The 16,779-nt window shown below is 39.9% G+C and overlaps 1 protein-coding gene across 1 annotated transcript in view; it reads right to left on the bottom strand.

Annotated features, from left to right (window-relative positions):
- NEB (nebulin) overlaps positions 1–16,779 on the bottom strand; it is a 99,021-nt gene that overhangs the window by 44,093 nt on the left and 38,149 nt on the right. Inside the window, exons 63-92 of the mRNA XM_084209455.1 lie at positions 15,842–16,153; positions 15,160–15,363; positions 14,454–14,558; positions 14,169–14,276; positions 13,734–14,045; positions 12,903–13,106; positions 12,643–12,747; positions 12,035–12,142; positions 11,614–11,925; positions 10,523–10,726; positions 10,194–10,298; positions 9,621–9,725; positions 9,229–9,540; positions 8,827–8,931; positions 8,483–8,581; positions 8,206–8,307; positions 7,918–8,025; positions 6,778–7,089; positions 6,549–6,653; positions 6,360–6,464; positions 5,712–5,816; positions 4,783–4,890; positions 4,579–4,692; positions 3,542–3,739; positions 2,781–2,885; positions 2,249–2,353; positions 2,065–2,169; positions 1,483–1,590; positions 737–850; positions 99–296 (exon numbers count right to left, since the gene is read on the bottom strand). Coding sequence (XP_084065581.1) covers positions 99–296; positions 737–850; positions 1,483–1,590; positions 2,065–2,169; positions 2,249–2,353; positions 2,781–2,885; positions 3,542–3,739; positions 4,579–4,692; positions 4,783–4,890; positions 5,712–5,816; positions 6,360–6,464; positions 6,549–6,653; positions 6,778–7,089; positions 7,918–8,025; positions 8,206–8,307; positions 8,483–8,581; positions 8,827–8,931; positions 9,229–9,540; positions 9,621–9,725; positions 10,194–10,298; positions 10,523–10,726; positions 11,614–11,925; positions 12,035–12,142; positions 12,643–12,747; positions 12,903–13,106; positions 13,734–14,045; positions 14,169–14,276; positions 14,454–14,558; positions 15,160–15,363; positions 15,842–16,153 — 4,692 coding nt within the window. The remainder of the gene's footprint in view (positions 1–98; positions 297–736; positions 851–1,482; positions 1,591–2,064; positions 2,170–2,248; positions 2,354–2,780; positions 2,886–3,541; positions 3,740–4,578; positions 4,693–4,782; positions 4,891–5,711; positions 5,817–6,359; positions 6,465–6,548; positions 6,654–6,777; positions 7,090–7,917; positions 8,026–8,205; positions 8,308–8,482; positions 8,582–8,826; positions 8,932–9,228; positions 9,541–9,620; positions 9,726–10,193; positions 10,299–10,522; positions 10,727–11,613; positions 11,926–12,034; positions 12,143–12,642; positions 12,748–12,902; positions 13,107–13,733; positions 14,046–14,168; positions 14,277–14,453; positions 14,559–15,159; positions 15,364–15,841; positions 16,154–16,779) is intronic.

Genomic DNA, 16,779 nt, shown 5'->3' with positions numbered 1-16,779 from the left:
GCTCCAGCAACATTATTGCTAAATCATTTCCTCCAACAGAGCAGAAATGAAGGAACATTCTCAAAAGTGAGCCAGGAACAAGTGATTTGTGGACTTACATCACTGACTTGGTCGGTGACTCTTCTCACGTGGGTGTTGACCTGCAGGTCTGGCAGACACAACCAGTCGTGGAGCCGCGTGCGGTAATCGACCTCGCTGATCTTCTTCTGGGCATCCTTGGCTGAGATGATGTCCACCATGTCTGGCACAATGTGCACCTTGGCTTTGGTCTTCTCATAGGCTTCTTTGTACAGGCGCTGTGAGTTAAAGCAATGCTTAATAAAGCTGTGTTGATACATTTGGAGGAGATCATTGCTACTTTCATGGGATGTCAGTGGGAGAGTGATCACTTTGGCCCTGACTAAAATTTACATCTGATCAGCTCTAAAAATAATTTGCAGAACCTCAAAAAGGGAGGTAAAATGTGATTTGTTCAATTTTCATTGTGCTGCTGAGTTAAAAGAAGGCAGATGATGATTTTACCCATATTACAGTAAAAGTTTGGCCATGCTGGCAATGCAGTAATTGAGTTAAAACTTACATTTATGGTTGTATTCTAGAATTTAGCAAATACCGCACACAGTCAAACGCACACGGGAATGGGATGTCTGCATCAAGGCATGGGGATTCCTTGACTGGCTGCTTCTGAGATGAGCATGGCTCTACCAGAAAACACACATCCAGAACCAGCACTTACATCAATGTTGAGCTTCCCAACTCTGAGGCACCTTTCTGTGTTGGGATCATCCTCAACACCTCTGGGGAGGGTGTACAGGGCTTTGAACTTGTCATATTCCTCACGGTATTTGACCTGAGTACGAGCAAAGAAATGCAACAATTAACTGACTCCCATGAGTCACTTTGGGTTTGGAACAAAATTCATCAGCATTAAGCAAAAAGTTGAATCCAACAAGTAGAGAAAGGTTTTAAACCAGGATTTTAGTTTTCTGTTTTGTCTTAAATGAAGAAGAAAGCACATCATAACAATCACATTTAAAACAACAGCTGACTAGAGGATTTAAAAAATAAATAGACATAGAATAAGGCACTTATTTATTCTCCCAGCTGTTTCATTTAAAGAGATCTGTGGAGTGGTCTCTCTTAATTCTAACTTCAGTAATGCATAAGATGTTTTCTATACTTAGTAAGCATAATTTAAAATTTTTGGTGTTTTTCTGACCTGGATGATCATGAAACTTAGACTAGAAAAACCCTAACATTTTCAGTTTGGATTACTAAAAAAACTAACTTTTTTTCCATGACAAGAAGCCACAAAGGACTGTTACCCAAATGACTATCAGAGAAAAATCACTATCTACAGATACATATCATATCTCAAATAAAAAGGGAAGGAAAATTGAAGTTTAAAAAATATTTATATCTATAGTAGATGCAAGGCATGAAGGATTTAATTGAAAAAAATGAAGAATTTAATTCACTTACAATGCTTGCATTGTGCTTCAGTTCTTTGGCACGGGCCAAGGCTACAGTATCAGAGGGCAGTGCATAGCTGGTGGCCTTCACTTTATCCCAGGCCTTCTTATAGAGATTCTGTGAGGAAATAGAAAGTTTGTGTGAGTGGAAAAATAGTTCTTGCAAATAATTACCAACAACCAATAGAAATCAAAAGCCTTTCTGCTTTTATTTAGACACCACACAGTAAAGTATTATAAAGAAGATATTAAGTGACACTTAATATCAAATGCATGAAAAGGGTGATAAAAATCCTTTCTAACTATTCATGTCTGCTGTCATACGAGGTTTTAATTTTGTTCAGGTGCAATTTTGTTCAGGAAATATATTTATTAAACCAGGTGTTTTGCCAAGACTGGCACTACAATTGGAAAATACAGCCCTTGCCTGAAATACAATATCTCCCCCAAGCTCAAGTAGTGCAGAGGGCCAGCACTGGCTTTGAGAAGCTCCTGGTTTGGATGTTTGTCTTCAAACAATGAACAAACAAAATAGAACAAAGATCCACATTCAGGGTCCTTAAGAGAAAGAAAATCGTGTATAAACACTTACATCACTATAGAGATGTTTCAAACTCTGAACTCTTTCTGAATCCACTGTCTGAGTCACAGTTGTGTACTTGTCCTTAGTTTTGTGGAATTCCTCCTTGTACTTCACCTGGAGGGTGAAAGCTGGGTTTAGTGAATTGTTTCAATGCTCAGCAGGACAATCCTGAGCAGAAAAGGTGGGAATTCACCTCACTGGCGTTGGCAGCACTTTGCAGAGCTGTCACGTAGACAGGGGTGTCTGTAACCACACTGAAGTTCTGGAAGTTCTCCTTCCCTGCAGAGGTGTATTTGATCTAAGGACACAAAACCAACAAACCACTCATTAGTGCTGGAAATGACCTGAAAACCCTCGCCAGTTTCCTTTAAAATCACATCTGGACAGCTGAAATCAAAGGTTACAGCTCAGTTAAGATCAACTCTGAAAGTGACAGGTCATAAAATAGAAATACTGAATATACAGCCAGTATGGACTGAGGAATAATGAAATTTAAAACCACAGCTCTCTTTACATTCTCCTAAGTTTTCTCCTCCACCAAAACACAAGAGATGTCTCTACAAAAGCAACTCCAAGACTGTATTTTCACAGTTGAAACAAAATATTTCTGATGTAACAGGAATTACTTCATTCAGCTCTGGACTAGGACATGTCCACTCCAGTGAATCATAAATGGAAGGAAAAAACCATAAAGATATTTATCTATTTATTTAAGGAAGACTTACCTGGCTCTGCAGGTCATAGGATTTCTTAGCCTGTAGGATTTGTGGAGTATCCCAGACGTAACATCCAAGTCCCTTCAGCCAGTTTAAGTCATCTTTATACACAGACTACATGGAAGTGAACAGAGCATTAGGTTAGGAAGAAATTTGCCTTCCACCAATTAAACCAAGGAATTCTGCATCCTGCTAAGCCAGGCAATTAACACACCCTCAGATTTTAATGGGAAGGTTGGTTGGCCCAAGCTGCGACACCAGTGACTGCAGAATATGAGCACCATTCTCTCACCTGTGGGCTGATACAACCCCAACAAACAAGGGGAATTCTTTTCCAGACCCACTGGATCCAGAAGGATTCTGGATGCTGTCTTGGCCCCTGTGCTAATTCCAGCATTTCCAATTACAATAGATAAGGATCACTGCAGTGATTGGTACTAAGAATCCAAGGCCACGGTTATTAATTCATATTAATGAATCAATAAATTAATAATGATTCAATATTCAAATATGAATTTTAATGTTTAATTGATATTAAATGTAATACTAATTTGATTTCATATTTAAATATTATGGAAGATACTTGGGAAAAATGATGGGAAAGGCTGCTATAATATCAAACAAATGGGTTCAGGAAGCTCACATAAGTTTGGAAGGGTTTGGACAATGCCCTCAGGCTCCTGGTGGGATTTTTGGGGTGTGCTGGATGACCTTGATGGGTCCCTTCCAAGCCAGCCTAATCTATGGCTCTGAATAAATGATAAACATACATCACTGAGGATCTCCTGGGCTTTCCTGGCGTGAATGACATCGTTCTCCTCAGGGGAGCAGCTCCACTGGTGGAAGTAGTGGCGGTACTCCAGGTCACTGAGGATGTACTGGCACTTCTTGGCCAGCACGTGGTTCATCATGTCAGTGGGGATATGGACATTTTTCTTGGTGTCTTCATAGTTCTTTCTGTAGGCCAGCTGGAAAGCAAAGATTGGGGAAAAGATGAGAAGAAATCAGAGTGATTTTCTGTGTAACTTTGGATTCTGGACTAAAAGGTGGCAGCATAATCTGAGATGTGGTACCTGGATTTAGTAGCTAAACTGCCATGGGATTCAACAGGATAGAAATCTTTACTTGGATATTAATCACCTTTTATTTTGACAAATTTCTAGAAGGACAACAATTACCTTCACTTGCAGTTTTAACAGCTGATGAGAAAACTAACAAGTCCTCAGGATTAAAAAGCTCATGCTCCACACATGGTTTGCATCTAATTAAAGACAGAATATTTGGGATTACACTGATTTTAGTCCCTGCATGACATGTTGTATGTGCAGTGCTGACAACAGCAACACACCAAATGTGCATTTACTTTTCCAGTTCTTAAATTCCTATTTCAGCTCAAAATCTACACTTTTATTTGTAAAGGAAATGAATCCCACATGGTATTTTTTACTGCTCAGATCTTTATACTGAAAAAGAAAAAGGGGTTTTTTTCCTTAGTATTCCTAATAGCTGAACAAATCCCTTCTCAATCTCCTAAATAATTTTAAATTCAATAATTCAACCCACATATAAAATAAGCATTCAGGAAACACAAACATGTTGAAATAATTTTTACTGGTATTATTGTGGATTTATGTTAAGGTTGGACTTGATCTTGGAAGTCTTTTCCAACCTTAACGATCCTGTGATTCTACAGTTTGATTAAACTTTGCAGTATTTATGTTTAAGTAATGAAATAGTGAATTTCATCGGTGAAATAAATGGTGAAATAAAGGAAATGGAAAATATTCCAGAGCGGTTCATTCCTTACCGCACTCCTCATTTTCTGGAATTCCAGGGAGTGAATGACACTGGGGAAATCACTAATATCCTTCCCAGCCAGGTAGTGGCCTTTCAGCTTCTCATATATTTCCTTGTATTTAAGCTGAAAAATATTCATTTTAATATTAATGTTCATTCTAACAACATACTGGGGGGGGGGGGGAAAGGGAAAGGATGGGAAATCCCTCCTGACCTCACTGTTGATTTGGTTTGCATGTTTGGCTCCCACAAGTGGAACGTATTTCTCATCCAGAGAGTATCCAATGGGCTTGCTCAGCTCCCAAGCCTTCTTGTAATGTTTCTAGACAAGAAAAAGCACACACAGATTTAATGAAAAAAATCAATCCTATTTCACATTTATACACACATGGGATATAACATGAAATACAGAATATTTTTACAGAGTGGTTCCCAATAAATTAAATGTAGAATGTAAATTTTGAACAGTCATTCAGTATAAGGCAAACTGGACAAGTGTTCAGTTTAGGTAGCTCTTTAAGCACACATTTGAGCTGATTTCTGCTTTCTTTATTACATTTATACCAGAAGGGTAATAAAAATATCCAAAATATAGATATGAGCTCTGTTATAAAATTGCAATATTGAATTGACATTGATAATTCTATAGATTATCAAAATTGTGAAAAATCTTCAAGAAATATTGGTGTTTATTAAAGAAACACTAGTGTCAATGGCACTTTCCTAATACTTTTTTGTTAAATATTAAATACATTCACCTTCAGATTAAATTATGAAGTGCCTACTCAAATGAATGAGTAATTGCTTATACTTTAAAAAAATTGAGGTTTCTCATTAAAATCAATGAGACTACTCAAAAGTAACTGCTTAATTATGTAAATCATCTACAGTTTTCATTTCTTACACAAAAAGTAAATGTAAAATTAATCAGTAGTCTCCAAAGATATTATTGGATGGAATTATATTTGGTTTTGTCACACCATTATGACTTCCAAGCACCACACAGCTGTCCTTTGAGATCACTTCAATAAGGAAAGAAATCATCCTGATTCCAGTGATCCAAACAGGAAAGCTGAAGAAAAAAGGGATTAAATAACCTCCCTAGTGCCCATATTTCAAAGGCTGATATTTATGGGATCTCACCTCACTGTGGAGCAAGGCCATGTCTTTGGCATGGTGCAGAGCAGGAGTATCATCAGACCCAATGTACTGGCCTTTCTCCTGGTTAAATGTTTCTTTGTATTTTAGCTACAAAAGAAATCAAAAACAGTGTTAATCCCAAAGGAGAAATACCCATTTTTAATCCCATTAGTCCATTTATTAGTAGTAGACATTAATTTTCTCTTGTGTCATAATGTAATAATGCTGTGTAGGACATTCCAACCATTGTAATACACAGAAAATGTTACTGTGTCACCTCAAAAACCACACGGTATTCTTGAAAAATTTAAGATACTTCTCTGCAAATACAGTTTAGCAACACCAGGAATTCCAAGAATTGCTCATCAAGAACAGGACTCAGTCTTCTGTAAGAAAAATCTATGCCAGCTCTAAGTGAGGGACTTAGAGCTGGCATATTCTTCTACAGGAAAATGTTAAATTATTTGAACAGCAGTACTGTGTTGTTCATTCATATCACTTCTTACTAAATTGTTCCCTCCAGGGAAGCCTGTTATTAATGAGGTACACGCACAAATATATAAGGCTAAAACTAGTATAGTTTGCAAAAGCAATTAAATAATCTCTTAATTCTTCTATATGAATTTTTACTTAAAAAAAAAAGGTACATACATCACTCTGATTGACAGAGTTCATCTTTGCCAAAGTGATCTCAGGAGTGTCAACCACACTGGTGTATTTGGAAAAGTTCTCCAGGGCTTCTTTTGTGTACGCTCTCTGCAAAGAGGTGAATTGATGTCTTAAACACTGAGCATGAGAAAGAAGTCCCAATTGTGGAACTGTAGAAATATTTTCTCTCACCTTGTTTATCAGTTCTTGTGCATTCTTAACCTTCTTATGCTCCACCGAATCGAGAGGGATCCAACCACAGCCACGGAGCCACTCCAAATCAGCTTTATAAATGTTCTAAACCAGAAAGACAATGCAAAAGGACAGAAATTACTGAACTCAGGATGGATTACGCGCCGTGGGCAATATCCTTAGGCCAGACCATGTGGAAAGGACCTCATAGGGCTGCACCATCACTCACATCGCTCTGCAGGTCGTAGGCCTGCCGCGCGTGGATCACGTCGTTCTGGTCAGGAAGGCAGGTCCACTGGTGCAGGTACTGCCTGTAGTCAACATCACTGACCAAGTTCTGGCCCTCCTTTGCAGCCACAACTGACATGGCATCTGAAGGTATGTGGATTTTGGACTTGGTTTTGTTGTAGTCTGATTTGTACAGCCTGTCGCTCTGGATCTCGCCCGCGTGCTCGTACCACACCAGCTTGGGGTCATCCCTCATCTTGGCAACTCCCACGTAGTGACCTCTCTGCTTGACATACTCAGCTTTGTATTTCAGCTGGTGGGAGAGGGGAGAAACACAGAGAAAATCAGCACTGGTTGTACCCACTCTGGTTTTAACCTGGGAACAGCTTCAGCTTTGTCAGCATAAAAGGCAGATGAGACAGGGAGTTGCCAAATGCAGCCTTAGGTTTTCAGTATATCACCAGATAAAAATCTGGTCAGAGACAATAATATTACCTTGTATAAACCTACCAGTTAAAAAATATAGCATTTTCTAGTTTAATACACTCCCCATTTTCAGTAAAAGGTATTGTTAACACAAGAGGAAAGACTTGCTAAAAAAACGTTTTCTAACAAGCACATTTAGTCTCATTTTGGCAACAAATTTTTAGAGATTGTCTGAAGAGTGGATGCTTACTTATGGTATTTACATCACACTGTATTGACAAAATGTTTATTCCAAATAAGAGTCATGTAATAATCTCAAGATCCATTATGTTAAAAATTAAAAGTGTGTACTGGCCTAGAAATTTTGATATGCCAAAAAGTGAAATCAGAGCCATATATGTTATAATAATAGTATCACTTCAAATTTTTCACTTTTTTTTTATTTAACACTTATAAAATATGGAAGTCCAGCTCAGTTGATTTTGAAAGGACTGTTTCTGGAGAGAGGGAATGTGGAGGGAATCTGACCTTCAGCACTAAGATCTCCATAATCACAAAGATAGATGAATTATTTGGAGAAAGTGGAATTCACAGGCCATGAAAAGTCTGGATGTTACCCCAGATGGAAAGCTTTTTTAGTCTGTTTGTAAAATTTCAAGGCCTTTAACATTTTAGCCTTCCAAGCACTCATCTTCCTAATGAGAAGAATCATTACCTCACTTTGGACGTCACTCGAGTGCTTGGCATGAGTAATCTGCACCGTGTCAGGAGGCAGGAGGTAACCAGTGGCTTTTTCTTTCTCCCAACTTTCCTTGTACAAATTCTGTGAGAAATAAAAGTGATGAGGAATTCAACACTACTACAATGATAAGGATTACTGTATGTATGTAATTTATTTAGAAGCATAAGGATAACAAATCCTTCCTTCAGGTTGTTATCAGTAAGGCAGGTTTTCTACATACCTCAAAATGTGAGTAGAAACTGTCAAGGAGAGACCACGCACCTGATTTAGAATTCTGGCTGCCTCTCGGGCCATGTCCAGCTGTGGTGTATCTGTGAGAGTATAATTTGTCTTGGCCTCATTCCATTCTTTGTGGTATTTAATCTAGGACACAGAAAGAAATGACTGCCTTGTAGCACCCTCACAGAACTGGGAAAACACCATAATTTACTCACAAAATAACAAACCAACCCCTGAACTGGCAAGGCTGGTAGACAAAGCACATTAAATACAGAATCACAGAAGTCAAATGTAGCCCAGACACTGAGAGCAAACTTACATCACTGAGGATTTCAGTGCTATTCTTTGCTGTGACATAATCAACTCTGTCAGCCACTGGAGTGAACGGGAGAGTTTCAGCTTTCGTGCGGTATTTCCTCTGTACAAGAAAGAGAAGAACAGATCACCCTGGAACATTTGATGCCTAATACAGCAATTCTGAATAAAATATACAAGAAAAGGAAGTTCTCATGGAGAAAAACCTCTCCATAGACAATGAATGTTGTGAAAACATTGCATTTGCACTTTTCATTTGAAAAAAATCCTAATTGTTTAAACCATTTAAAATACTTTGAGTGACAAATACCCCTGAAAAAATTTTAGTATTGAAAAACATTTGGTTACCTCACTCAGGAGATCTCCAGCATATTTGACATGTTTGACTCCAAGGGAATCATTTGGCAACCATCCGATTCCCCGCAGCCATTCCAAATCAGCTTTATAAACAGCCTGGGAAAACAAAAGAGGGTCCATGCTCTTAGCTACATTTCCCTGGACAATCCAGCAAGATTCATAAATAACAGAATTTAATCCAGTGGTTAAAAGGGCAACAGTAGTTCCAACATGAGCCTTACATCTGAATTTATCGCCCTTCAACCATTTATAAGCGGCCTACACTTTGCAACTCTAACAAAGAGCAAGGTGAATTCCCTGAATTCAGGAACAGATTCCCACTCCCTAGAGCTGAAACAGAACAAGAAGAGGCAATACAGGACTAAGTTAAGGGGTGTTTTCAGGTGAACTTACATCGCTCTGGAGGTCGTAGGCTTGCCTGGCATGAATGACGTCGTTCTGGTCAGGCAGGCAGATCCACTGGTGCAGGTAGTGCCGGTAGTCGGCGTCGCTCACCAGGGCCTGCCCGTGCTTGGCTGACACGATGGACATCATGTCCACTGGCAGGTGGCACTGGGTCTTCTGCTTGGCAAAGTGCTTCTTGTACTCTCGTTCGCTCTGAACTTTGGCCACATCCAGGGCAAACTGGATTTTGGAATCTCCCTTTGCATTCGGCACTCCCACGTAGTGTCCTTTCTGCTTCTCGTGATCCAGCTTGTATTTGTACTGGGGAAGAGCAGAGGTCACCATCAGTAACAGCTAGAAAGGGCTCTTGGAGCACGGGAGATGCCTCTTTTGGCACTTACATCACTGGCAATCTCTCTAGAAGCCTTGGCTGTCTTGATTGGAATTGCATCTGCTCTCAAATCGTAGCTCATCTTCAGCTCATCCCAAGCTCCTTTATATTGTTTCTGAAGAGACAGATAAAACATCACACATATGCTGAATGCTCTGGCATTTGCCATTACAGAAACAGAATCCCCAGCCATTTATTTGCTGAAATACCATGAAATTTTTTGAGCAGTACTCCTGATCCTAACCATAAATGCAGCTGCCTCTAAAACATGCAACACCAGTTGTGCAACCTATAAAGCACAAAAAGGATGTTTGTAAAAGTGTAGAAAATATTGATACGCCTTGGATTGTCATCCATTTTAATAAAGTATTCCCTCAGTGGAACATGATATTAATAATTTTTAAATAGCTGAATGCAAATATTTATTTTAAAATGGATAAATACTTTAAGGATATTCAGTAGAGGGAAGGGAATGCCACAAGCCCTGTTTGAGGGTAGACTTCAATGAGATTCACAGAGATTCAACCCCTTAGAATTATGTAATCCACATACTATTTTAGAGAAAACAGAATGATAAACATACCTGGCTGTAATTAACAGCATTAGCCTTGGCTAGGTTGATTTCAGGGGTGTCTGGCATGATGTGGATCATAGTCTTGTCCTTTTCCCAGGCTTCTTTATATTTTTGCTGTTAAAACAATCATTTAATAATATCATCAGACTTATGGAATTTCATTTATCAATAACATAAAATCCCATAAATCTCTCCTCAACTATCATCTCCAAAGAGTAAAATGTTTGGAAAAGCATTAAACTTAAAACACCACTGATCAGTTTTACATTTTAGCAGTGAGATTTCTCTTTAGCTGTAGTTTCTAGTGGGGAGGCAGCTTTGAGGAGGTTGGAACGTACAATGCTGATCTGTTCAGCGTTGGTTTTGGCCAGAACAACATCTGGGGAATCCACAACACTGGTGTACTTCACACTGTCAATGGGGGTCCTATACACGTTGTCACTCAGGAGATCCTGGGCATTCTTCACCCTCTTAATTTCTGGAGAGTCGTTGGGCAACCACCCAATTCCACGGAGCCACTCTAGGTCTGACCTGTACACAGCCTGGGTGAGATGGTCAGAAAAGGAAAACATTGTTTAAAGTTATTGTCTTAATTATTTTAAGCTATGCAAAGCAGATTATGTTTTATAAACCTAGCTAGAGTCAGATGAATCCTTTTTATTGACAGGAGATGTTCAGTGTCATAAGTAAAATTAAATCTGGCCACAAGTTTTTAAGTAGTTCAGTTCTTAAACAGCCCATTCTAAACCTTGTAAGGAGAAACAACTGAAAGGAGTTGCAGTTAAAGATGATTAATATTAAAAGCTTAGAAGAGTCTTCCTATCCCCTCCAAAACACTTATTCCTCTAGTCTTTTCAACAATTTACAAGTCCCAACAAAACCCCAAGCTGCCTACCAGGAAAACTGACAAACAGCAAGGAACAGGAACCTCATCTCCAAAGCTTGTAATTGAAATAATAGAAGAGGAATTGATAAGCAGCAAAGTCAGGTCAAGAAATCAGCTGCACTGACTCCTGCTTTGCATTCAGCCACTAAAACCTCTCACTGGCTACCTCACAGAGTTTTCTTCCATTTAAATAAATTTCCAAGCTTGCTCAAGCAAACAGAAGTAACAAAAGCCACCTGATTCCAAGGCAGCCAACAGCTCTTACTCCTAAATCCCATCAAAGCAAGAAAGACAAATCCTTCAGGCTCTCCAAATCAGATCTGTCCAAAAGCATTATGTAACATAGGATCAACTTAAGCTTTACAATATTCAGAGATAAAACCAATGCTTTTTAAGGGTATAAAAGAGCACATAATAGCAGAAACAAAAAAATTTAAGAAAACAGTCTCAACATAAATCTGTTGTGACTATATAGCATTGAACAATCAGAATAAGGTTATAATCTCTTAAATAATAAAACTACACATCTCTGTGGGCACTCACGTCGCTCTGCAGGTCGTAGGCCTGCCGCGCGTGGATCACGTCGTTCTGGTCAGGAAGGCAGGTCCACTGGTGCAGGTACTGCCTGTAGTCAACGTCACTGACCAAGTTCTGGCACTCCTTGGCTGCCTGCACCGACAGGGCATCCACAGGGATGTGGATCTGGGTCTTGGAATCGTTGTAGGCCTTCTTGTAGAGACGGTCGTTCTGCAAGGCCATGGCGCGCGCAGCCTGCGCCAGCTTGGGGTCATCCTTGGCACTGGGGCACCCAATGTAGTGGCCTTTCTGCTTCTCGTGGGTTTCTTTGTACTTGTACTGGAAACGCAGAGAGAACAGAAGGTGTGTTGCTCACCTGGACACAGCCATCAGTGAGCTTCACTCAGTTCTGCTAAGACAGAAGCAGCACACAAAGAGAAGGCTGTACCTCACTGGCAATGTCTCTGGAGGCCTTGGCTTGTTTGATGGGAATGGCATCTGCTCTTAGGTCGTAGCCTTTCGCCTTGACCTCATCCCAGGCTTTCTGATAATGTTTCTGTAAAGAAAATTAATCACCTTTGTTAAACATAGGGAAATGCCTTCTCTAAAAAACTACTTACTTGGAATGACCAGCTTGGGAGCCCTGTTTGCTTCCTGTAGCTGCCAGATTGACAATAATGATCCTGGCAAGTGTCTCAACAGAAAACTCATGACTTAAAGCAGGTGCAAGATTAAAACTCAGAGAGGCAGAAGAAATATTCCTGAAGACAGACCACTATGTCTGCAGACTCCAACAACTCCATGGAATGTATTTGGCAGGTTTTGCCAAAGGGAGCAGAAGTTGTGTGGATTTGCACACTGAACTTGGGAGTTTGTTCCTGAACACACAACCTGTTGATAGGCTGAGAGGTGATAAAAAGCCTCTGGATGTAATTTCCTGTTTACAAGCACATTAGAAGATGAATTTGTGCACCACCATTTACAGCAAAAACTGGAAGAACAATTACCAGCCTTCATTTTCTAAGACTTCACAAATATTTCATGTTATTTTCTTACATTGCTAATGTTGAGAGCATTGACTTTGGACTGCAGCATGACAGGAGTGTCTGAAGGGAGGGAAATCTGGGTCTTGTCTTTATTCCAGGCCTCACGATACAGACGCTGAAGAGAAAGGAAGAAAATGGCAATTCAGTATGGTGAGAAAAAAAACACCAAGAGGAATACTTCAGTAATTCCAACTTGCAAAACTTCGTCATTCCCACCATAGAAATTCTACTCTCCACCAGGAAGAAATGAAATGTGAAAGGGGAGCTTACATCACTGAGCTGCATGGCGTTGGTCTTGGCCAGGACAACGTCGGGGGAGTCAGTGATGCTGGTGAACTTCAGCTGCTCCGGCCGCGTGCGGTACAGGCGGTCATTGAGGATCTCCTGGGCCTTCTTGGCCTTGACCACATCCACAGACCCTTCTGTCAGCCAGCCAATGCCTCGCAGCCATTCCAGGTCAGACTTGTACACGTTCTACAAACAAACCAAGGATTACTGGCATTGCAGAGGTAATTCTTAGCCCAGAGAGCTGATGGACTCTCAGTGCCTGGAGATGTTTGAGACCAGTCTGGATGAAGCTCTGAATAATCAAGTCTACTGGAAGGTGTCCCTTGCCCATGGCAGTGGGTTGGAATAAGATGGTCTTTTCCAACCCAAGCCAATTTGGGATTCTAAATGCAAGAAGGTTTTTTATAAGCCCTTCCCCAACTTATTCTCATACTCTTTACACAACAAGCAGCCAGTGATGCTCTGCTGCATCAGGTCCTTTCTAGACACAGCACCCCTGATTTGCACAGAAACAATGATACTTTTAAGACACTGCATTCAAACGAGGGGCATGACCAGGGGCATGACCCCCCCCTACTTTCAGGGGAGTCTGAAAGCAAACATTCTCAAGCAGACCAAGAAAACACGGCTTCCTTATGAAATGCCCCAAATATTTCTGGCACCCACACTGAAATCCGTTGGAAAGGATAAAATAAACATACCAGGACAGACCACAGGCCCGTGAATGCACATTTGAAAGTGTATTTGGCAGTCACTAACAAACAAAGCCTCACACAACTGCCCTAAAGCTTTCCTACAGTGACTGTCACTCACATCGCTCTGCAGGTCGTAGGCCTGCCGCGCGTGGATCACGTCGTTCTGGTCAGGAAGGCAGGTCCACTGGTGCAGGTACTGCCTGTAGTCAATGTCACTGACCAAGTTCTGGCACTCCTTGGCTGCCTGCACCGACAGGGCATCCACAGGGATGTGGATCTGGGTCTTGGAATCGTTGTAGGCCTTCTTGTAGAGGCGGTCGTTCTGCAGGGCCATGGCGCGCGCAGCCTGCGCCAGCTTGGGGTCATCCTTGGCACTGGGGCACCCAATGTAGTGGCCTTTCTGCTTCTCGTGGGTTTCTTTGTACTTGTACTGGAAATACAAACAGAAGTGAATCTGGGATGAAGGTCCCATCATTTCCTATTGCTACTGATCACAAAAATACATATTGTTGTTTTTAAGGGAACTGAAAATAAATGTAAAGGAATAACATACATCACTCGCAATATCTCTTGATGCTTTTGCAGTTTTGATTGGAATTGCATCAGCTCTCATGTCATAACCCTTCTTCTTGGCCTCTTCCCAGGCTTGTATATAAAGTTTCTACACAAGAAAAGACAGAAAATGGCTCATCAATATTCTGAAAGATGGGATTTCTACATTTTGTAATTGTCTCTCAAATTTTTCATGAATGCGTGATTCAAAACATCTTTATGATTAAACAAATGCTGACTTAACTCTGAATTTCCACTAGTTCAGTAAATGTTTAAATGTCCTTACTTTGCTAACGTTGGCTGCATTGGCCTTTGCTAGTAGAATGTCTGGTGTGTCAGGCATGACATGGATGGACTTCTTGTCTGCATCCCAGGCTTCCGTGTACAAGCGCTGTGAGAGAGGAAAACAGCCCTTTACAAACAGTTCTCTATGAAATTATTTTACTATTACAATTATTTTACAAACTGCAAGGGGTAGTCCCAGCAAGCTCTAATACCCTGACACAGCAAAGTTTCTCTCTGAACAGCTCAAGAAAATTTTGTCCCTCCTCATTTTTTCTCAGGTTAAGCTGGTGCAGCAACTGATAGATTTTGAATTGTAGAGAAACAGCCTTAGGAGGAAAAGTGTATTAATTATTCTGTATAAGTTGTTTGATTATGTTTGTTATAAAGGAGGAGGTACTTAGTGACTTTCACCCTCCAGAGCTGAGATATGTTGCAGAAGTTTCACATCCAGAGAACTTCAGGTATTTCCTCATTACTTGTTCATCATGAAGTATTACTCTCGGAAAAATCTGTGATTTAAGGGACTTTTATCTGGAGATTTTTGCCAACTGCTCACTTCAGACTGAGCCCCGAGAGAACAGCTTTCCTGTACAATGGCTGAATTTGGACATCAACTTTCTCTAAATCCACAAATTTTTGGTTTTACTTTGTATTTTGAATTTTTCACCTCATGAACAAGTTCTTTTAACTGGCAGTACCACCCTCACCTTGTTCATGATCTCAGCATTTTGCTTGGCTAAGACCATGGCCAAGGAATCGGTCACGCTGGTGAATTTGATTTGGTCTGCAGGCTGCCGATACTTCCTGTCACTGAGGATTTCTCCAGCTTTCTTGGCTTTCTCAACCTCCAAGGAGCCAATAGGAACCCATCCAATGCCTCTCAGCCATTCCAGGTCTGATTTGTAAACAGCCTGAAAAAATTTGAAAGTTTGTTATACATGGTTAAGTGTGATCAAATATTAGAATTAATACAAACAAGCACATAATTTATGAACAACTGGGCATGTTTCTGAGGATATGGTTCTGAAAACAATTGTTTTTGAAGATTAAATAAAATAATTATTTGAAAAGAAAAATAAAAGAGGTATTGGAGCGCAATTCTAGAATCAGAGTAACACACAAACTATACCTCAGGTTAAGGACTGGAAAAATAGGATTAAACATAAATTTAATGAAAGAATTGAAAGAATGAAAGAATGAAAACATTTCAACAAGTCTGATGCAAGCGACTAGGGGTTTATCATCCATATTTTAAAAATTAGATTGTGCTAGACCTAATTTTGTATTACAGAATTACTCTATTACGGAATTACTGTGTTACAAAAATACTGTGTTACAGAAATACTGTGTTACAGAAATTCTGTGTTACAAATTTAAGGATTTGCTCACATCACTCTGCAGGTCATAGGCTTGCTTGGCGTGGATCACATCGTTCTGGTCAGGCAGACAGATCCACTGGTGCAGGTAGTGCCGGTAGTCGGCGTCGCTCACCAGCTGCTGGCACTTCTTGGCCAACACAATTCCCAGCATGTCCACGGGGCTGCTGAACCTTGTCTTGGACTTCTCAAAGTCCTTCTTGTACTCCCTGTCACTCTGGATCTTGGCCACATGCATCGACCACATCATCTTGGGGTCATCCTCGATGTTCCTGGCCCCAATGTGGTGGCCCAGCTGCTTCCGATACCCTTCCTTGTACTTGTACTATGGACAAAAAAATCCATATATATATTAATATATTTTATCCTTTTCTAACACAAGTATTTAAATAGATTTCTTGGTAGAAAAACAAAGAGCACAAAAAATCTGTTATCATCTGTCTCTTAGTGATATTGCCTAACGCTTGAAACAAAACCTGTTGCAGTCATTGCAGAGTTTTTCCCCTGGTTTTGTATTCCAATGTTTTGGATTTCAATGTGACACTGAAACAGAATTATTTATTTCCTCCAGAAAAGTCAAGCATTTAGAGTTTTAGAATTTATTTACTTATATCTTTTGGGGACAGATTTTAAAGGACTTCCTATTTTGAATCAGAAATTATCTTGACAAATTCTAACATAAACTCCTGCCTCTTTTTGTTCATCCTTCTTGAACATCCATGGATAGCAATGGAGAGCATATAAATAATCTTCACGTTATTATATTTATTCATTACTGTGATACATAACTCATATAAAAATTACTGGGTATCCATTTTTTTGTGCACTTAAGACATGTGGTAGAATCACTATGAAAACAGATTTCTATGTTATCTATTTTATGAAATGTGACATTAGCAAACAAGTGAACAAAGATTCTAATTCTTTTCCATTACCAAATCCACAGAGAAA

This window comes from Fringilla coelebs, assembly GCF_963513975.1.
Source record: "Fringilla coelebs genome assembly, chromosome: 7".
NCBI classification, from domain to species: domain Eukaryota; kingdom Metazoa; phylum Chordata; class Aves; order Passeriformes; family Fringillidae; genus Fringilla; species Fringilla coelebs.
The sequence above is the reverse complement of the archived record's forward strand: the minus strand, read 5'-3'. Positions and strand labels throughout refer to the sequence as shown.